Source organism: Phocoena sinus, chromosome 5 (assembly GCF_008692025.1).
Source record: "Phocoena sinus isolate mPhoSin1 chromosome 5, mPhoSin1.pri, whole genome shotgun sequence".
Classification (NCBI taxonomy): domain Eukaryota; kingdom Metazoa; phylum Chordata; class Mammalia; order Artiodactyla; family Phocoenidae; genus Phocoena; species Phocoena sinus.
In genome coordinates, this window is record NC_045767.1 from 137,016,912 (window position 1) to 137,039,340 (window position 22,429).

At 48.6% G+C, this 22,429-nt stretch overlaps 1 protein-coding gene across 8 annotated transcripts in view; it reads right to left on the bottom strand.

The window, feature by feature from the left end:
• Positions 1 to 1,791: 1,791 nt before the first annotated feature.
• FNIP2 (folliculin interacting protein 2) overlaps positions 1,792 to 22,429 on the bottom strand; it is a 125,534-nt gene continuing 104,896 nt past the window's right edge. For all 8 annotated transcript variants that reach the window (XM_032632043.1, XM_032632042.1, XM_032632048.1 and 5 more), the window contains 3 exons: positions 10,926 to 11,126; positions 7,229 to 7,344; positions 1,792 to 5,330 (listed from right to left, as the gene is read on the bottom strand). In XM_032632043.1, coding sequence (XP_032487934.1) covers positions 5,252 to 5,330; positions 7,229 to 7,344; positions 10,926 to 11,126 — 396 coding nt within the window. In that variant the 3' untranslated portion in view covers positions 1,792 to 5,251. The remainder of the gene's footprint in view (positions 5,331 to 7,228; positions 7,345 to 10,925; positions 11,127 to 22,429) is intronic.

Sequence of the window (22,429 nt, forward strand, 5' to 3'; positions counted from 1 at the left end):
ACTATGTTAAAGATCTTTGCTTTAAAGTCAACTCCAATAACCTGGTGTGACAGTGTTCTGACTCCCAACCGCTTTGTTGGGGCCTCATGGATGTCACTGGGCCGATATCTTAAGTACCTGGGTTCTCCAGGGAAACAGAACCGACAGGATGGATGGATGGATGCATGGATGGATGGATGGATGGATGGATGGATGGATGGATGGATGGATGGAGAGACAGACAGATAGATGAATGGATAAAGGGACAAATGGATGGGTAAAGGGACGGATGGATGGATGGATGGATGGAGATAAGACATGAATGAATGAAGGGACAAATGCATGGATGGATGGGTGGTGGATGGATGGACAGATGCATAGAGACAGACAGATGGATAGCTTTCTCTTAAGGAATTGGCTCACATGATTGTGGAGGCTGGCAGACCCCAAATCTGCACATAGGCCAGCAGGCTGGAGACCCAGGCAAGAGTGTGAAGGCCGTGGGGAGGCCGAATTTCCTCTTCTTCAGGGGATCTCAGTCTGTTTTCTCTGAAGTCCTTTAACTGACCGGGGAGACGCCCCACCGTATGGAGGGTAACGTGCTTTACTCAAAGCCGACTCACCTGTGTTGCTGTCATCTAAAAAGCCCTCACGGCAACATCACACGGGCGTTAGACCAGGTATCTGGGCACCGTGGCCTAACCAAGGTGACACATCAGATTAGCTGTCATAATACCCACCTCATCCAGGTGTGAGGATCAAATGAGGTGACATATATCAGGCATCCAACAGAACCAAGAAGCAATGTGGTGTGTGTGTGTGTGTGTGTGTGTGTGTGTGTGTGTGTGTGTGTGTGTGTATATGTGTGTGTCAGGGCTTTCTCAATGGCGTGATTTTAAAGGGAACATGAAAAACACTTGAAATTTACCTTTAATCCAAAAAGGATTTAGCAATACCTAATATTACTCCTTCCTGTATTCTGCAAACAACAGGATTCAGTATGGTCTTATGTAGCTACAAAAGTTACACCTCATAGCATATGTTTCCTGAGGCCGTATGTATCAGTGATACATTTCATAGCAAATATTTTCTAATGCCCTTTATTTTCCTAAAATAAAATTCACAAGATTCATCAACAGAACAACCTTACACACATAACTTATAACAAACCCCTATAATGCCCTAGTTGTACTATTTGACAACTTATATTAACATATACTTTAATACACAGACATTGGGGCACTAGTAGATTAGAAAATATAATGAACGAAGCAGATACTCACTCCTGGATGGAACCTCCACGAAGGCAACAAGCAGAGATGATACGGAACACTGCTGGGGACAGACTTCATGAGGAGCACAGCTACGGGTAATAGGCTTTTCCAAATGCATGTCAGTTCCTGCTGAAATCCTCAACCTTACAAAGTAAAATCTCGCCTCAGTTTATATACAACAGTGGCATTCCTGGAAAATTCAGCGTACAGTAAGCTCATGAGAGAAATGCGTGGTGCTCGTATGTAACACAAAATTAAATTCTCAGCTTAGCTCATTATAAACTAAGGCTTTCACCCACCTGAATGTCAGCGGGATCTTTGTGAGTCACACGGGAGGTGGGATAACGCCTCATTCCGGGGTGCCCTGCACGTGACAAGATGTTCTCCTATCCCCCTCAGCCCCTGCCCACCCTGTGCCAGGAGCCCTTGCCCATCACTGACATATACAGTGGGCTTGTGTCAGCATGAATTACCGGAAGTGAGACGTCTAAGTCTGATTAAACGTAACAAACAAATCATCGGCAGTACCAGGAAAACGTTCAAGATAAATTCGGAAGGTTTATTGCACCAAATGCCACATAAGAATGGGTCAAAATGATACGTGAACAAGTTTGAAAAAAAAAATTTCCGTACATTGCCATTGATACCTATTTAACTGATCAAAAACATCAAGTCCTACCAATTTGTCTTAATGGCGCTTCAGTAGTAACAAATCAATCCCAGAATTTTCTCCTTTTTAAACCACTTAAATTTAAGCATATTGCAATCTTGCTTTCAAGATACACGGTTCACCAAAGGTGGACATTTAAAAATTAACATTCAGAGGGGGCTGCTTGATTTAGGCAAACAGTATATTAAAAGGTCCCCTCCGCCAAAGCACAAGAGTAAACAAATGGTTCACATTTACCGAGAAGCTAAAGGCTTTTTCAGTTTATTGGTGAAAGTATGCATGGACAAAATACTTCCAAAAGGATGTGTTAGTGGAAAAATCCAGATATTTAAAAGAACCGTGGGGTCACTTTATATTCTTTATTTTTATGTACAACCAACTCTAGTGAGGAACCTAAAAAGCTACAGGCTGAATTTTATAAAATCTCAGGACCTAATTAGAAGGGCCTAAACAACAGTTTAGTATCGTTTAGCAGGCAGGGATTTTCATCCCTCGAAAAAAGTTAACTTTGAAAAATATGGAAAGTTTAAAAAGTTGCGATGTGTAAACGGCAGTTCCATGGGATGTGAAAAGTTTGGAGTTACTTTCATTAAAAAACAGCACACTTCAGAAAAATGGATTGAAGCCTATACAAAAAGCTATTTAACACTGATAAAAATAAAATACTTTGGAATTATGCACAAGTATGGAAGCTACATTTTAAGTTTTCATTGTCATGTTTAAACGTACACAATGATCTTTACATTCATATCACCCGTCAGTCTATGAAAAATAAAACCGCGACATGCTAGAGAGAGGCCCATCACGGTCACGCGGGCACACACTGCTCTGTCCTGCCTCCCAGCTTGCGTGGAAAAGCAAGATGCTACAAAAGGTGCACTCAACAGGTAAGACGTCAAAGTTGAAGAAACCCTAAAGGTGGAATCCTGTCAACTGAGGTAGTTTTCTCTATTTGTACTTTTTTTTTTTTTTTACTTTTTACTTTTGTTTCTTTTCTTGAGGTGGGCCTGTGCGAGGGTGGGTCCCTTCCTTGCCTCTTGGGCTAAGACACACCCAAGCCGCCAGGTGGGGTCCGGTGTGTGTCTCCACACAGTCCCATGAGATTCTTTTCCGCTTTTGGGAGGAGGCTGAGTTTGGGAGAGAGCACAGGTGGATGTCCTCCAGGGGAGGGTTTATGAACGAGCAGCAACACATCCCTGGTCTGCTGTGCAGGCGGCAGCCGTGAGGGTCGGGGCTGCCCAGGGTCCTGAGCGCTCTCCCTCCGTCACCTTCTCCCGGGGGAGGCGGGGGACAGGAGATGCGGAGGCAAGGCCAGTTTCCTCAGCTTCCGGGGGCTGGGCCGCATCTGTAATGCGTGGAGTTTAGAATCGGCCATTTGAAGCTCAGCGTCCCCCGGGCCGGGTCTACTGCTCACCGGCCGCCACGTGCACTGATTTTTGTTCATAGTTATTGTCTGTGAAGCCCTGGAAGGTCGGGGGAGGAGGGAGGGGAAGCGCCCAGAACGTGTCAGCGAGGAGAAGGGAACCGAGACTGCGGGTGCTCGAAGCCGGTGCAGAGGGGACGCTGTGACCTCACTCAGCACGGACGGGGAGAGGGTGGCCATGGGCGAGGTCCACGACAACCGCCGCGATGCCACGGAGCCAAGGACTCGGAACACCCGTCTCGTGCCAGACATCAGGCAAGAGGAAACAGAAAACGTAGAAAGAATGGACAACGTCACTTTTATGAGAGAAAGGCATACGATACAAATCCAAGATCTTAAGAGCCTCAACACGCCTCTCTGCATTTCACACCGTAAAAAGAAAAGGGGGGCGGAATTCCCTGGGGTCCAGGGGTTAGGGCTCGGTGCTCTCTCCCTGCGGAGGGCCTGAGTTCAGTCCCTGGTCGGGGAACGAAGATGCTACAAGCCGCCTGGAGCAGCCACAAGAAAGAAAGAAGATTTATTAAAAAAGAGAGGGGAAGGCTGCAGTTCTGACCTATTCCTAAGAAAGGAAGAACACACCTGTGTCTCTCCATTGGTCCTGCCGCTCTCCTCTTTCAAACAAGTAACTCGCGTGCGTTTGTCAGAGAGTAAAGACACGGATGAATGTAACTGGGGTTTGGGGATCAGGATTTTATCAAGTAGAAAGTATGAAGTCATCTTAACTCCCGAAAGGGAAGTCGTTTCAGATTCTTAGGTGCAAAGGCTACATGGAAAGGACCAGCATCAATTCATAAAAGAGAAGGAAATCAGAGCCTGGTTATAACGAACCGACCTCAAGATCTGCAGGTGTAACAGTTCTGCTGTACTGGGTTAGCCCCCTGCCTTTCAACCATCCATTTACCGAAGAGGCTTTTCCTTTACCCTGGATGACGGCCAGTAAACTACAGTTAACGTCAACAGAAAATTAAGGATTTGTAGAAAGCACACGACGCTCATAAATAAACAATGCTTCATTTTGGCAGGTCTTCATACTACGGGGCAGCGAATTTCTGGGAAGCTGTTTTGAAAAGGACATAGGGATTGGAAGGCACAGAGATGATAGTGTAAAAATTCGGCTCACATCTGGATTGTTTACAAACGTTCAAACCAATTCCTTTCATGAGTCATCCTGCACTCTTGCAGCTTTCATTTCCCACCCGGACAGCTGGGCCTTTTAAGGTATAAATAGTCATTTGTATTAACTAGTATAGGAAGAAGGTGGCTTCCGCGGGGAGTTGTTCAGCCACAGAACCACTCGCCAGCTTACAGAACCAACTTTGGTGAACGGCCCCGCTTGAAAGGCTGCCGAGAGCTGCGAAGCGTCTGGAGAAGCCGGGCGGGGTCGGGCCCGAGCTCGCAGCTGCCGCGGAACCACACGGGGCCGGGCTGAGGACGCCGCGCCGATTCCTGCCTTGATCGCACCAACGACCCGTCCCTGACCTACCCGTGGCTGCACCTCGAACGCGGTAGACTGGGACAAGACGGGGAAGCAGCGGGTCCCTGGAGCTCCCGGCCCCCCGTGCTTTGCGCCAGACGGTGACGGTGACGCCGCAGCCACTGGAGCCGAGGGTGGCACGCGCGGGCTTCACTCGGCCGCTGACCCGGGGTCCCCGCGCTGACCGTCTTCTCAGGACGGTGGGACCCCTCTCCCCAGCGTGGGGAGCTCGCGCTGGAACTCGGAGATGTCTCAGCCCCGCTTCTGGGCCCCGACGTGCTCACACCACCGCCTGGCCCGGCCCAGCGCGGCCGGACCGGCTCCGTCTGCCCTGCCCGGGCCTCGCGGTCCTGCGGAGCGGCCGTCTGTCCTCCCTTCTTCGGCTGAGCGGCTGATCCTTCTTCCACGGAGCAGCTGTCCTGAGCGTCAGCTTATAAGAGTATCTGAGCGACGTACGGAGAGTGAGTGCTGGCGACAGCCGTCAGCAGGGGCAGGTCGTTGGACTCGATCCTGAAGGCGGAGAAAGGAGGGGACGTTGCTTTAAAGCAGCAGGACTTACGGGACGGGCCCCGGCGCCGGAGCCCAGGGCTGGCCGGTCAGTGCCCAGAACCGATGACGCAGTGAACGAGGCGGGGACACGGGAGCCTGTCCCTGTGACTCTACGTTCCCCGCATCCCTGTGCGGCCTCTGTGCGAGTCCCCCTCCGGCCAGCCCTCCCGGCCTGCACCCCGAGTCTGCACCGGCTTCACGTTCGTCTCTGGGAACGCATGACGGTGGCAGCGTCTCCAGAACCCCGGAGATTTCTTCAAGGCTGACACGCCCGAGACCCCCAATGAGCGCGTGCCCGACAGTCACAGGTGGGCATGCGCAGAAGGCCCCGCGTCCTGGAGAAGTCAGGGCAGTCTTGCTCCTTGAAATATGTCCTAATGCTCTCCCTTGATTTCCGAAACCAAAAATTTAAAATATAACCTCAAGAGGCAGCTGGCATGAGCTCGTGGGGTTTTCCATGCCTTCTCCAGTAATGCTCCCTCCGGATCTCATTTCAGGGCAGACAGGGAGCTCCCAGCGCCTAGTGCTGCTGGCCTGACCACGGGAGGGGCTAAGGAGGGGCTGGAGGGACCCCCACTAACAAGGCGCTGAGGGGCCTGGTGACGAGGAGGTAAATCCCCCTCGCCATCCTTCTCGGGGTGCTGATGGTGGGCACCTGTCAGTCAGGGGCCAGGCAAGCGTCCTGGAAATAAAAGCTGCACGTCCTGCATCGGAAAGCGGATGGGGTGCGGGGTAGGACTACGGTGAGGCTGGTGAAGAGGCCTAAGTAAAAAGTGCAAAGGCACATGCCTCAAAAGGGAGAATAGTGGGCTTCCCTGCTGGCGCAGTGGTTGGGAGTCCGCCTGCCGATGCAGGGGACGCGGGTTCGTGCCCCGGTCCGGGAGGATCCCACATGCCGCGGAGCGGCTGGGCCCGTGAGCCATGGCCGCTGAGCCTGCGCGTCCGGAGCCTGTGCTCCACAACGGGAGAGGCCACAACAGTGAGAGGCCCGCGTACCATAAAAAAAAAAAAAAAAAAAAAAAAAAAAAAAGGGGGGGGGGGAGAATATTTTTTAAATGATGTAAGAAAAAAAAAAAGTGACAGGAAACGCTAAGAGCCAAACAATACAGTATAAGTCATATCCTGGGGTGTGAAAGATGAAAAGTCCGACAGGAATGCAGAGGCCTGAGCCTTGAAATAATACTTTGATTGGCAGGCTTAACAGAGAATTTCAGGGTTGACGCTTTATACACGGTATTTCCTTGCCCCAAAGTGGTGGTGGTGGTGGGGGGGGAGGTCATCATCACAGGTAAGGGAGACAATGCATCATCTACACGATGTTTTTTTGTTACTTCTCTGTGGAAAACTAAGCAGAGAGTAAAACACAAGTCAGAATGTCTTCCCCCAGAGAAGTTAGGGCAAAGCCTCTGGAAAATGATATACGTTATCGATAACATGCACGCCTCCTCTTCTGATGGGCTCATAATAAAAGGGAGGAGAGTACGGTCACCCCGGGACGTGCCGACGGGCCCCCAAGTCCAGGGGAACGGCCTTCCCCGCCTCCTCCAGAAAAAGCAAGGAGAACACAGCTGCTGCCGCGTGTGTGACAGCTCGTGACTCTCACATCTTACTGAAATGACGAGAAATGGGCAGACGGAGTAGGATTACGCTTTTCACTTTCAAGGATAAAATAATCCAGGGGGAAGACTCACAAGGCACCACTAGCTTCAAGGTCTGCATGTGCTTCCGGGTGTGACACTCCAGTATCAGATACAAGAAACATGCCGTTCACTGGGGAGCCCCAGAGGCTGGACAGGTCAGTGGGTAGAGCGCAGGGGACAGCCCCCCGCAGGGGGATGCTGGCACTCCCCAGAACTCACCCCAGAACGACACTTAATTCCTTCACGTGCACGCGCGTGTGTCCACGAAGATACTCAGACAGCATCTTACTCTTCAGGTACATCTCCTGTAGTCTGTCTTCCAGGTGCATGATGCACTGCAAAGCCAATCACGCTCACGGTGAGGGCAAGTACTCGGATCTCTGCCAACGTCTAAGAGCCGTAATTCCCTCAATCCATTTCTAAGTGTGCTACTGTCATCTCATCTCTTTAACTTATACTTCAAGAATTACAACCCAGCTCAAACCCTACCATGAGCAGGGATGAGAACAGGTTTTTGTCATCAACAAGGACCTACCGAAAAGCACAGGGAACTCTACTCAGTACTCTGATAACCTATATGGAAAAGAATCTGAAAAAGAATAGATACGTGTGTGTACCACGTGCTGTACACCTGAAACTAACACAACATTGTAAATCTACTGCACTCCACTATAAAATTAAAAAAAATAAAAAAGAATAGGTTTTTGTAAAACAATAAAGTTTAATTTTTCCAGTGACTGTTAAGATCTTCATACATATTTTCCGGCCTTTCTAAAAAAGCATTTGTTTCTACATAGTTAAAATCATTCTATAAGTATACTTATTTCTTGCTTTCAAAAAACTTTCTGATAATCCTTTCTTCCCATGTTATTAAAAATTCTTTATCAATATAATTTTTGACTGATTTTTCAGAATGTGAATTTACCATTACTAAAATCACATAGCCATCTGCATTTTTGTTGTTATACATAATTTCGTAAAGAGCACCTTTCTTCTTGTTTTCCTATATCTCAGATTATTTTGGTGCAATTCATTCCCAGAAGAATGATCGGAACAAGGTTATTCTGAACCATTTTCTTTTTTGCTGTCAAGAGTGTATTTTAACTAGGTCTCTAGTAACAATGAAGAAAGGGCAGTTTTGTTCAGAACATCTCTACCCTTGGAACTGTGTCCAGCTTCGTTTTTAGGGAGCAGCAGTCACTCGTGTCTTGCACGAGAGGCAAATGATTTTGCATTTGGCAGGGAGACCGATCCAGGCAGCTCAGTAAGTCACCTGATGGCTCTGGCAAGGGTCACTCCATCAGACATGATTTTCTTCTAGACCATTATGCCTGCTATTTTCAAGGTAAAAAGATTAACAGATGCACTTGAAAATGTTGATCTCGACCACCTGGGCTGATCAGTGACATGGAAAAAGTATCCATTCGAGATGCAATCTTTTCCGTTTTTCCTTGGCTTAAAATCTTAAGTGCATCGTGTTGTGTGGACGAAACACAACTGGTAAGTGGGTAAGAGTAATAATCAAAGCAAGGAGGATTTCGCCAATTCTCTTGGGGGAAAATGTTCCCCCAGGAAAACAGAGTTAAGTGCGGAAAGGTCTCCTGTTCAGTGTCAGTTCCTCGTGGAGCAAATACAAAGTTTTAGTAAGAGTGTTGTAAAATATTAAAAAGAACACTGACATTACGTTGAATCCTTTATGTTTTAAAATAGTGAGTTTACTGTGCTTTCATAGTCCCCAGGAAAACTGTGTTGCAGTGCGGAAATAAACAGAACATTGGTTCATATGGAATGTGCACGGGACTTGCAATCAGAACACTTAGAAAGTTTTTTCAAAGCCTGACTATGAAATTGAACTGTTTTGGGATTCCTCTCCCTCCTTTCTGAAATGGATTTCTTCAACTTTAACTTCCGAAATTTTAAATACCTACTTTCTCTTTTCGTACTGAAGGTCCTAACAGGCCTTTAATCACGTGTTTCATTCGAGTGACTTTTAAGGAGAATTTTAAACCGCAGATGAAATGTTCTTTGATCCTGATTTTGTCAAGTCATTCATATTATTAAGTAGTTATATGTAACTTATGTCTAGATGAAGTAAAAAGAATTAACTGTGGTAATTTACTGCTGGGATAACTAAGACATCAAACGTAGCAAGAGATATGGATTATAGAATACAATATAAAAGTTTGGTAAATATAACAGTAAAAAACTGTAAAATCAAATATATCTCTCTTCCCTTACAGAAAAGCAGACTTTGGCCTCTAAACCAGCACGATGCAAGTTGCTACTAGAAGGAAAAACTGCCTACAAATGTAGAACAAACATCAGGTTGTAACATGCCACAGGTGGTGCCTTCTGTGTTACCCCTGAGGACAGGGCTCCTGCAGTTTAAAGCCCAAATAAAGGTTTCAGTGAAAAGGTGGTGTCCGCCTTTAAAACCATGAACGCCGTTCACACAACTGGTTCTCACTAAGTTACGCTAATAGTAGCTGTTTCCTGAGTGTGTATAACATCCAACACTACTTCAAGTGCTCTACCCGAATTATCTCACTTAATTTTTATAACCAGACAGGATAGGTTCTGCTGTGCCCCAGCTTCGACAAGGCACACGATTCAGAAGCAGAGAAGCCTGGGTCTGAGTCCAGGCCTCTGAAAGCCCACGGACTGGCCACTACTGTCCACTGGCTGCCAGGGCATCTCATCTCGCCTGAGCTTGGACAGGTAGAAAGCAGCACCTTGGAGGATTCTCACACATGCCTGTTGCCTAGGTACCATCTTCACTTTGCAGAGGAGAAAGCTGCGGCCCCGAGATGCCCGACGAACCAACGGCAAAGCCCGGACGTGACCCCCATGATGTCCAGTGGCGCCCCGTGACGCTGTGCTGTCACCTGAGGTGACGGCCAGCGTTTCAAAGCACCTCCTCCAAGGACACCTTCCGAGGAGTGTGGCGCACCTGCAGATCTGGTCACGAGAGCTCAGGGGAAACCGTCCATGAGCAACCAGGGAGGTGGCTCATATTCAGCCTCCTACTTGGTTGTCAATAGCTCTGCATCTTTTGCGGAGGCCGGAGGCGGGAAGGGAGATGCTGTTTGGTTTGGGGCTGACGGAGGGGGAGTCCAGAAAGCTGGTGAGCGCATCCCAGCTGCAGCCCCGCCAACTCACAGGGCTCTGCCCTGTACGTGCCCTTCAGCTGCGCTTCTGCTGTGGAAACCTTGCTCCTTTCCTTGCTAAGTGTATTTTCTCTTGATCTCTCTGCACGCACGCACGCACGCACACACGCACACACACACACACACGCACACACACGCGCACAGGAATTTGTTTTGCATGTTATTCCAGGGACTCAGGGAGAGCTGCTGATCATTTTCTTGGAGTTTAGGGGGTCTGTCTACTGTTTGTATTTAATGTAACGTTATCAAAGTGATTTTAAAATCCCATTCGAAAAGCAACAATTGATACCATCCCCTATGGCTACGGTGCTTCCGCATTTTAAGTGTTTACACGAACGATATTCTATTTATCCATAACAACTTTGGGAGGATGGTCTCTGAACAGATGGAACTAGTCCCTTCGGAAGCTGGCTGGCTTGCGTCTGACCTGAGGACGGGAAAACCAATGAGTCCCCCAAAAGAGGATTTTAAATTTCCCTTTATGCTCGATCCCTGCCCCCATACCTGACCTGTTTCTCCATGTAACTTGTTCAAAAAGACTGTGTCACTCTGTGCTCTCTGTCTCCAGAAGGACTATTGCTACTGAATCCAGCCCGTGTGCTGGTTTTGTGTCACACGCTCTGTTTTCACTGATGCTAACATCCAGTTAGACTAAAAATCAATACACAGGAATTCGTGACTTTATAACCACGATGTTGCGGAAATGCTTTTTTAGCTCATTTCTCTGATGGTCTGAGAACGATACTTACAAAGTCGGCGGGGAGGTGAAGCCTGTAAAGCTGGAGGATGGACTGAAGCAAGCTGGACACCTGGCTTGAGACCAGGACGTCCTGGCCGAGTTTCGTGCTGTCCACCGCCTTCCTCTGACTTGTGGCCACCTGGACGCTCCACTTGTCCGTGTCTGCAATGATGCACACGGCCTCGGCGATGGGCTCGTCGAGCACGGGGTGCTGCGGGACAGACACACGGGGTCAACTCTTCACCATGCTTCTGGTGACAACAGAACGTCCAGAACTTTCTGTGCAGCGTCAGACTCAGGGGCAGAGGTGATGGCGGGACCCGAGCTGGGGTGTCATCCCTCAGTCATTTAAATGTTAACTTGACAAAACTGCACCCAGTCATTATTTCCTTCCTGCGCCCCGGGGGCACACTATAAGCGTCATCAAACACGCAGAGGTAAGCAAAAAGGCCTGTGATCTCCCTACATCCCAGGACATTAAAGCCCATTTCCTTCTGGAAGACTGCACTCGCCTTTTATGCTTTTTGTATTTATTTATTTCTTTTTTTCCCACGAGTCTTGTGGGATCCTAGCTCCCTGAACTGGGATGGAGCCCGGGCCCCCTACAGTGGAAGCGTCGAGTCTTAACTACTGGACTACCAGGGAAGTCTCTGTACTCTCCTTTTAACATGGAGACGGTCAGAAAAAGGTGTAGGAGTCTACTGCCATTCTTCCCATCACAAGGTTTGGCAGGGTAACTTAACAGTCCCTGAAAGGTATAGCTTTAATCACGAGGCAATATTTATTCAGAAACCATGTGCTACACGCATAAATCAACTCCAGGACAGCTAAAATCAGACGGGGCTAGAGAGCTGTGTATCGAGATGAGGCCAAAAGGCACAAGTGTGTCTACTGACGGACATACTTAAAATACCAAATCCTCAGTAACTGGGCAGTGATGGACGGAGCACATAGGAAATGTGCCACGGGGCAAACAGGGTGAACACTGACGCAGTCCAGGAAAACGGCCTACAAGAGGCACGTGAAAAGGCGCTCAACATCATTAATTATTAGAGAAATGCAAATCAAGATTACAATGAGGTATCACCTCACACCGGTCGGAATGGCCATCGTTAAAAAGTCTACAAACGATAAACACTGGAGAGGGTGTGGAGGAAAGGGAACCCTGCTGCACTGTTGGTGGGAATGTAAACTGGTACAACCACTATGGAGAACAGTATGGAGGTTCCTTAAAAAACTAAAAACAGAGCTACCATATGACCCGGCAATCCCACTCTTGGGCATATATCCAGAGAAAACCATAATTCGAAAGGATGCATGCACCTTGATGTTCACTGCAGCACTATTTACAATAGCCAGGACATGGAAGCAACCTAAGCGTCCATCGACAGAGGAATGGATAAAGAAGATGTGACACATAAATACAATGGAATATTACTCAGCCATAAAAAAGAATGAAATAATGCCATTTTCAGAAACATGGATGGACCCAGAGATTGTCATACAGAGTGAAGTAAGTCAGACAGAGAAAGACAAATATTGTATGATATCGCTTATATGTGGAATAGAAAAAAACGGTACAAATGAACTTATTTACAAAACAGAAATAGAGTCACAGATGTAGAAAACAAACTTATGGTTATGGTGGGGGGGGAAAGGGGGAGGGGTACATTGGGAGATTGGGATACATATATACACTGCTACATATAAAACAGATAACTAATAAGTACCTATAGCACAGGGAACTCTATTCAATGCTCTGTAACCTGTATGGGAAAAGAATCTAAGAAGAGTGGATCTATGTATATGTATAACTGATTCACTTTGCTGTACAGCAGAAACTAACATAACATTGTAAATCACCTATACTCCCAAAAAATTAATTAAAAACAAAACGGCCTAAAAAATTGAATTTCTCAAAACTGATCACAGTATAACTGCTTCACCACTAGCTCCTGACACACGTGTTCAGGATCCCACACGCGTGCAAATCAAGGGCACAACAGACTTCCCTCCAGCCCCAAACTAGGAGAGAGGAGGGGGTGGGCAGGTACGCAGTGAGCCGGAGACAGACGCAACGCGCCTCGAAGCCGGCGTCCGCGAGCACACCTTTCTGAGACTCAGTCACTGAAGGCACAGCGGGCGTGGCCTCCTCCTGTCACGCGGTTCCTTCCGCTGCCCTGTGGTGGCCCTTCGCTGCTTTGGCCGCTGGGCCGAAGTTCCTCGCGCTAGGTTCGTCCTGATTCCCCTCTGGAGAAGGACCTTTCCTGGGAAAATCCTGGAGGCCCCTCCCTCCGTCACAGGGTGGGAACAGGGCCCAAGCTGGGCCAATCAGACTCTCCCTCCCGGCCGCCTGCCTGGAGCAGGCGGCCAGGAGGCCGGGAGCAGCTGAGGTCACCACACTCCTGCTCGACAAAAGCCGCCACGAATACCCACAGCGATTCTTGGTTCCTGCACTTCCACAGGTGCCTTGTTTCCTGCCGGCCCCAACCCTAGTTCTTCGGTCTCCTGACCATTTCTAAGAATCCCTAGCATCCCTCCAGTGAAGTCCCTTCCGGCTAAATTGACAAGAGTCGGCTTCTGCTGCTTGCGGCAAAGGACCCACACAGGTCCACGACCTTGTCTCGGGTGACCGAGACCCGAGGTTTTTGAGACTTAACGCTAGCAGTGGGAAGGCCGATGATAGGAACCCAGATGTCTGCTGTCACGCTGTACTTTCACCAGGCGATCTGGCTCCCTCCTTGGGGGCTTTTCCACTCAGTCTTTGTGTTCTTTGTCACAGATGGGGAAGTGACTGCATGAGAACTTTGGTGAGACCAACGTTTGTTTCCTCAACTATATCCAGGATGGAAACTTTCACGTTTTAGAATATTTTTCCCATTGAAAAGAAGAGCAAATCAGGCAAAGTCTAGCGGCCCAACATTTGTTTAAGCACAGGTTAAGCGTGAGAAATAAAGAATATGGCAAAGCAGATTCCTGAATGAATGAAGCCCAGTTTCCCAAGGATGGCTCTCATTCTTTAAGACTTGCTACCGAACAGTCGAAATGCTCACGCACACAATGACCCTAAATTCCCACTCTCACCCACAGGTTTCTGTGACCCCTCAGTCCTACGCTGCTCGCACACTCTCCAAAGCAGAAAGTAAAGACCGGGCTGCAATGACTTCCCTTTACACGTTCCTGCAAGTCCTTGCTCAATCCGTGTGTCATAAATTCACAGCAAGAGGACGATGACTTGCCATCGGTGTACCTGGTCCTTATGAGCAAAGGAAATGGAAATTTGGAAATTTAAAGGATTTGTAGTTTGAGCTCAAGTTCCTTCAATGCTTTGCATTTATCAGAAATTCACAGTGTGCTGGGTATAGCACACAACCGATCTACAGTGAGACCTTTTCTTCAAGGGACTTACGTTCCGAAAGTATATATATAATCATTAAAGACCAGAGGCCAACGTACGTACGGTGAGTGGAATGCATGCCAATCCCCTTTCACCTGGAGTTCACTCACCTCCCTCTAGCAAGGTGTGGTAAAAGGACCCAAGCCAGGCCAATCAGATGCTCCTCCCCTGAGATTTCCCTGTGAGCAGGGGGCCAGGAGGCTGAGAAGGGTTGGGGTAAAAATCTAGCTTTTGTTGGATTAATTGTCTGCAGTAGATAATTTGGGCCCTAGTTTCCAACTCAGCACAATTTCCTAAATGATTTCCCCAGCATCGTGACAGGGAAGGGAGCGGTGTGTGGACCCGAGGAAAGCACACAGACAGCAGCTTATGGGGCCCCATAACCACACACAGAGCTCCGCCTTCGGAAGTGAGCCACTGGCACGAGGGCAGCGAGGCTCACTGGGGAAGCGATGCATGGAAGGCTGCCCGGGTCCCAGTGAGCCCAGGAGGCTGCAGACCCAGGGGTAGTAACAGCAGAGGAGGGACAGAGGGGTTGGCTCAGGTATCTTACGAGGAAGAACGAAATGGGTCAGAGAACTGTGAAAGAAAGGAAGTGAGCGTAAGCCATTTTTAAATCACTGGTGGAAACCTGAGCACAGACCTAGCACACAGGAAGGCTAGGTCTGAAGGTTGGGACAAACGGACAGGGGGTCGAGAGCCCATCCCCTGAAGGAGGGGCTGACTCTTCTCTCCCTGGACTCTCAGCTCCTAGCCCAGGACCGGGCCCTCGAGAAAGGGGACAAACTTAAGATGGGCCAGGTCAAGCACAGCGGTGACAGGGCAGGGCAGCACGTGCAGCCCGAACACAGCATGGTGCCCCCACGTGTGCAGGCTCCAGGGACACAGAGAACCACGGAGAGCTGTCAGCGGAGCACCTTAAAAAGGAATTACACAGGGCACGATACTCAGTATCCTGTGACAAACCACAGTGGACGAGAGTATGAGAAAGAATATATGTGTAGCTGAGTCAGTGTGCTGCACAGAAGACGTTAGCAGCACTGTAAATCGGCTCTACCTCAACGAGATTAAAGAAAAGAGGATTACACGTCCTCGGACTCCTAAATATCTAACAAGTAATTACCTGAACACACCCCAACTGCCTCTAAGTACACCATCTAGTAGTTACTTATTTCCTGAAGAATAAACACTTTTACGAGGAAAATGGAAATAGAGGGAAATGTAAATGAATAGTCAAGAAAAAGAAATGAATCCTGGAGAGAGAGAAAACATGTCTATAACTTAGATTAAGTTATAATCTAAGGGGCACCAGGGTGACGGCCTGCCCAGCTCTGATGTGGTTTAAACTTCTCTAAGGTCAGAGAACTGAAGCTTAAGTCCTGGTGATTATGGAGATTTCTGATACATATCTTCCCAAAAGAAACACAAGCCCACGAAAGACAGGGCAGTTTAACCGTATCATGGTGTGGCGGATTAGTCAATGTCTAAGCTTTTAGAACTTAAAGAACTCCATGATCCAGAAGACCATGCCTGGATTACCAAAGGAACACTCACCCACACACGCCCTCAGCCCTGCCTGGTATTCAATGGAAAATTCCTCTTAGAAAAGGCTCTACTTTTAAAAATAGATTTATTTATTTTATTTTATTTTTACTGTTGGCTGCATTGGGCCTTCGTTGCTGCACGTGGGCTTTCTCCAGTTGTGGCGAGCGGGGGCTACTCTTTGTTGTGGTGCGCGGGTGTCTCGCTGCGGTGGCTTCTCTTGTTGTGAAGCACGGGCTCTAGGCGCACGGGCTTCAGTAGTTGTGGCATGTGGGCTCAGCAGTTGTGGCTCGCGGGCTCTAGAGCACAGGCTCAGCGGCCACGGCGCACGGGCCTAGTTGCTCCGTTGCTCCGTGGCATGTGGGATCTTCCCGGACCAGGGCTCGAACCTGTGTCCCCTGCATTGGCAGGCGGATTCTTAACCACTGGGCCACCAGGGAAGCCCAAAGGCTCTTTAAGGCATATAGAGAACCACAATAAACACAGGAAACACTGAATTATATGACACTGCTTCTTATTACTTTTCCTTATGAGCCATATCTTAACTGTAGAAGTAATTAACAGTGAAATCTGTCAGGCGGGTCTCTCAAGTTCATTATTTTATCAACTTCACGTACACACCAGGGTACACACAAATACAGACACTTATCAGCAACAACATACATGGCGCAGTGCTTTTGAGAAATTAAGTACTTTACCAAATGCTGTAAAACGTTAAGACTGAACGACTCAAACACCTACTAGAAGCCCAGTCCCTCCAGCTCCATCCTTAGAGCTTGGATCTGATATTTCACCAAGGAGCCAAGGCTCCGCAGTTGGGCACGATTGGGCTTAACTGTCACCTCCCTCACTTACTAGCCCTGGGCCCTCAGTGACCATTCACCTAGGCCTCAGGGTCTACGTCTGCAAAGTATGATCGCACTTGGTTGAGAGTTTCTGTGAGAAAAATGAGCGTGGAACACGAAGTGCAGCGCCCACCGCTTGTCGGGGGCCTTCTGCTGCTTCCCTACACCACCACCTCCACGTAACCACGTCCCCCAAACCCTCGCCGCACCACTCCCCTCACCAACCCAGAACCCTACTCCAGCACAGACACCCCAACGCTCAGGCTCAGACTTGTCTCTTTCCATCCTGGAAGCTCCCGTCTGGGCCCCCCGTCGCGTGCACACGCTCCCCTCCAGGGCGCCCTCAGAAGAACTCCCTCCTCTGGACACGGAGGTCGCCCACCTGTTACTCGGGCTGTGCCCAGAATGTCTTCCGGGCTGCCTGCTAAGTCTTCCAGTTCTTCAGGGGCCCAGCCTGGGTCCTCACGCCCCACACCCCTCAACAAGACTCCCCGCGTCCACTCTCTGGCATTGAATCACACGGTCTTAACTCGCTCTGGATTTCACATCTGTTTGTCTACTCAGTGATTTCATAAGTAACTCAAGGAGAGAAATCACATTTTTCTTCCATAGTCTCGGAAATGAGCAAAACAAAAGGCAAGGCATGTGCTAAATATCTAACGCATGCCGGCTCTGTTGAACAATTCTCTATTTCTTTATTTTTAGATTCAATCCAGTTCCTATTAAGTCATCCACACAACTATTAACATACTTCTTTTCCACGTATTGCACTTAAATGACTAACATTTCACATAGTTACCTTTTTCCTTTTTAAACATTTTTATTGAAATATAGTTGATTTACAATGTTGCACTAGTTTCAGGTATACAGTAAATTGACCCATTTATACATATATATATATATATATTTTTTTTTTTTTACATTCTCTCCCATTATAGGTTATTACAAGATCTTGAATATAGTTCCCTGTGCTATACAGTAGGTCCTTGTTGCCTATCTATCTTATATACGGTACTGTGTATATTTTAATCCCAAACTCCTAATTTATCCCTCTCCCCTCCCCTTTGGTTACCATAAGTTTGTTCTCTATGTCTGTGAGTCTACTTCTATTTTGTAAATAAGTTCATCTGTATCATTTTTTTAGATTCCACATATATGATATCATATGGTATTTGTCTTTTTCTGACTTACTTCACTTTGTATGATAATCTCTAGGTCTGTCCACGTTGCTGCAAATGGCACTAATTCGTTCCTTTTTATGGCTGAGTAATATTCCACTGTATACATGTACCACATCTTCTTTGTCCATTCCTTTGTCGCTGGACATTTAGGTTGCCCCATGTCTTGCCTATCGTAAATGGTGCTGCAATGAACATTGGGGTGCATGTATCTTTTCAAATTATGTTTTTCTCCGGATATATTCCCAGGAGTGGGATTGCTGGATCATATGGTTCTATTTTTAGATTTTTAAGGAATCTCCATACTGTTCTCCATAGGGGCTGCATCAATTTACATTCCCACCACCAGTGTAGGAGGGTTCCCTTTTCTCCACACCCTCTCCAGCATTTATTATTTGTAGACTTTTTGATGATGACCATTCTGACCAGTGTGAGATGATACCTCATTGTAATTCTGATTTGCCTTTCTCTAATAATTAGTGATATTGAGCATCTTTTCATGTGCTTCTTGGCCATCTTTGGAGATGTATGTCTTCTTTGGAGAGATGTCTATTTAGGTCTTCTGTCTATTTTTTGACTGGGTGGTGGTTACCTATTTCTAACTCAGGAGTAGGAAAGTACCAGCTCCCATGTATGCTTCCTTCAACTACTGATGAGTTCATCAAACCTTTCTTGCCGTGAGTACACAGGATGCAGTCCTGCTCTACAGAGAGGGACGTGAGGACAAGAAGTACGAGAGCTCATGAAGTATCTTGGCACGTCAGAAAGAGAATCTAGGAACTCATTCAAGTGCTTCTGACTCGTAGCTCAATGAGCCTGCCAAGCCCTCTACTTTGAAACCCTAGGAGCTTGCCAGGGTGGAAATCCCTTGGAAGACAAGATTGCAACAACTGGGAATGACACTTGCAACATAATGACAAGAGGAGAAAACACGGTCACCTCTATTATGACTTTGCTAAGAAACTTCCCATCTTTATGCTGCTGGTATTGCCCAATACATACTCTAAAAGTCCCTTCGGGACTTCCCTGGTGGCGCAGTGGTTAAGAACCCACCTGCCAATGCAGGGGACACGGGTTCGATCCCTGGTCCAGGAAGATCCCACGTGCCAAAGAGCAACGAAGCCAGTGCGCCACAACTACTAAGCCTGAGCTCTAGAGCCCACGAGCCACAACTACTGAGTCCACGTGCCACAACTACTGAAGCCCGCGTGCCTAGAGCCTGTGCTCCGCAACTAGAGAAGCCACTGCAGTGAGAAGCCCGCGCACCGCAACAAAGAGTAGCCCCCGCTCGCCGCAACTAGAGGAAGCCCATGCGCCCACGCGCAGCAACAAAGACCCAACGCAGCCAAAAATAAAAATAATTAAAAAAAAATAAACCGATCCTTCGTGAACCCTCAAAGATGCCAGCCCACACGTGGATCACAGGTAACAGGTGTGCAGACGGACGCTGGTACTCACGACCAGCTCTACAATCTGCTCACTGATTACAACAGCGCAAATTAGCAACCAGGATGAGCCACTGGGTGGCCTCTCTCACACACAAAGGGAGCAGGTGATTTATGACTCAGGTAATGGGAAGAACCTCTCTGTTTCTTTTATTTTTCTCTGAAACACTCAATTATAAAACGTAAGATTCTTGGGTATTATCTGAGTGTCAATTTGCTCATCACTTCCTAGAAGATATTTCTGTCGAGTTCTACAACTTTATTAAACTGAACTTGAGTCAGAGAACGTGACATGACAAAACACCTTCCAAATAAACCCCCCCCCCCCCCACTTTATGTTATAGCCCCACGACTTAACAATAGCGGCTCTTACATGGCTTCAAGTAAAGCCTTGGATTGGTCACAGAGAGAAAATGGACGATCAGTGCCCTGAGGGCCACAGTCTCAGCACCTGCTCTTGGTTAAACGTCATCGGATCCCGTTTTTATTCTTCTACCTCCGTAGGGGCCAACCCCCCTCCATGTCCTTGGAACCGAGGACTTAAGCAACCCGAGCCAGTCCTTAGCCAGTCCACCCACTTCTGGGCAGCCGAGGGCGCCTACAGGACGCAGACACGTGTGGATGGCTGGCCAGTTTTTATTAAAAACCTTCAGTCTCACATCCGCGCAGAGAACAGGAACCTGATTACCACTCGCCGTTCTCCAACACTTCCTCCAGCCTACAAAGTCATCCAGGATACTAAACACTAAATGCTCAGCATGCAGGCTCTCCCGACAGCAGTTACAGAGACAGACAGACAGACAGAAGCTCCCGTGGCGGCGGCAGAGCCGGCGTCGCCTGTGGTTAGTCTGTAGCCCCTGGGGGAGCCCGGCCCCCTCGCCCTCTCTCCGCTCATCCCCACCGTAGACGTCACTTCCTCCAGGAAGCCCCCAGGCTGTCCCGTGCGTCCCTGCCCCCTCCCCCCTGCTGTGGGCTCTGCTTTCACTGCTTATGTCTTTAATCACCTGTTGGAGTTCAACCTCCTGAAGGACAGGGGCCATGCCTCCTCTCTGGCTGTTGACAAGGGTCCTTTGTCTTTGATGTCCTGCCGCTCGGCGAGGGTTTGTTTATATCTACCCTACTTGGGAGTCAGTGGGCTCACTTCATCTGAAAGATCGCAGCCGTTCTTCCTTCAAAGGCTGTTTCTCTTTCCCGCCTTCTGTGTGCGCGACAGAACCTTCTCACTCAAGCCTCCAGGTCTCTTACTTGCTCTTCCACATTTTTTCACGCGCCTCTGTCTCTGAGCTATAGTCAAAGCGGTAGTTCTGCATCTAGTCACTCTTTCACAAACGCTAATCCTCTCTGGCTGTATTTAATCTGCTCTGCTCTTTAACCTACCCCCGAGTTTTAATTTCCATGACTGCATTTTTCCATTTTAGCATCTCTCTTCGGCTCTTTTACAAATCTAAATAGTCGTGTGTCATAACAGACTGTCTTTTTAAAGATTCCAATTCCTTCTTTTATCACCGTAACCATCTTAAATATACCTACTCAACAGTTACTCTGGACTGTTGGAGGAGGGCTAACGCCCCTGCCTGTACTGGTCACTCTCCCTCACCCTGACCATGAGGCCCATCGTGTTGGAGTTGTTTTGTTTCATGTGCTATATGTGTCTCTCAGAAACAGGCTCCATGTCGGTCTCTAAAGGCTTCCGAGTTGTGATAAGGTAGCGAAGGAGAGCGAATCGATCATTCTGGACCACGGGCACTGTTGAGGGGTCCTGGGAAGTGAGGACGTCAGGACCTGGGGCAGCGGGAGCGGGGAGGGTCCAGCAGGGGGGCAGGGTCCAGAGGAAACCCCTGACCTTCTGTGTGTCTGTGCCTGCGGACTTGTGGACACAGGGCGCAGCCTTGGGGACGCCTTAAATGTCAGGACCGTCACATGCTGAGGAAGGAAAGAGTTTAAAGTCGAGGAGCGGTGCTCAAGGTCAAAAAGGGTCATCAGAACAGTTATGGGAGGATGTGCATGACGCCAAGATACAACGTAAGGAGGCTGGCACCTAGATTTTTCTGCAGAGAATGGCACAGACGTCCAAATATTTTGCATGTAATGAAAAAAATTGGGGAAAACATAAAATTAGCCATGCGCCTGATACTTACAAGATGCAAGAGAAATGATGCCTTTGAGACGTATAATAAGCATTTTATCCTCCTTTAGGTAAAGAAAAAGAACACAAAGGGCCCCAGGCGGCATGTCCAAACAGAGGACTCTTCCCCTTTATGTCTTAAAGGCAGACTCTCTGCCGCGTCTCTCTACTTTAGAAGGAGGGTCATACTCAGGGGCACAGCTTCATCTGCAGGAACACACGCTCCTCCACCCAGCGCAGGGGGACCGTGCAGCATCCCTGGGCACCGGGCCAGGCACTGGACGGAGAGACGCCCGCAGGCCTGGTGGAAGAAAGATGCTGGAGGCATATCCAAGCACCGCGTGCAAAGGGCCTGGGGCAGGTTCAGAGAAAGGGCAACGTTGGAACGGGGGCTGCAAGAGGCACTGGGGCTGCTTCAACAGCGCCTGAGGCAGAGGGAGCAACGCACATGGCAAGGAGGTGAGAGAGAGGGCGGGCCGTTACAGGCTGGCACATGGTGTGACCGAGCGGCACGGGAGAGCAGGGCTGCACGTGTGCGTATGTATCTGAAACACATACAGGGGGCAGTTCCAGCCAAGGAGCCTAGATTTCAGTCTCTAAAGAAACAGGCCCCTATGAGAGCAGAAGAGTGACCGACAGAAGCCACGTTTGAGAAGGAGCCCTCCGTGGCCACGTGCAAGGCTGGAAGGTGGAGGGCAGCTTAGGAGGAGAGGGGTCACCAAGATCTCAGACCGGGGTCGGCGATACCCAGAGATTGGTAGTTTTCTCAGATATTTTTAAAACCCTCATCTGCGGTAAGAAACGCGTTTTAACGGCGTAACCCAGGGATACAGGTGCATCCATACGTACAGCCCCCAAGAGCCAGACGGTGCTGAAGGCCCGCGCCCTGCTGTGCACGCCACCCCGCGCCGGGACGTGTTCCGTCTCGCCAGCAGGTCTGCCCCACAGCGCTACGGACCTAAGGCTGCTGCTGACTCCAGCC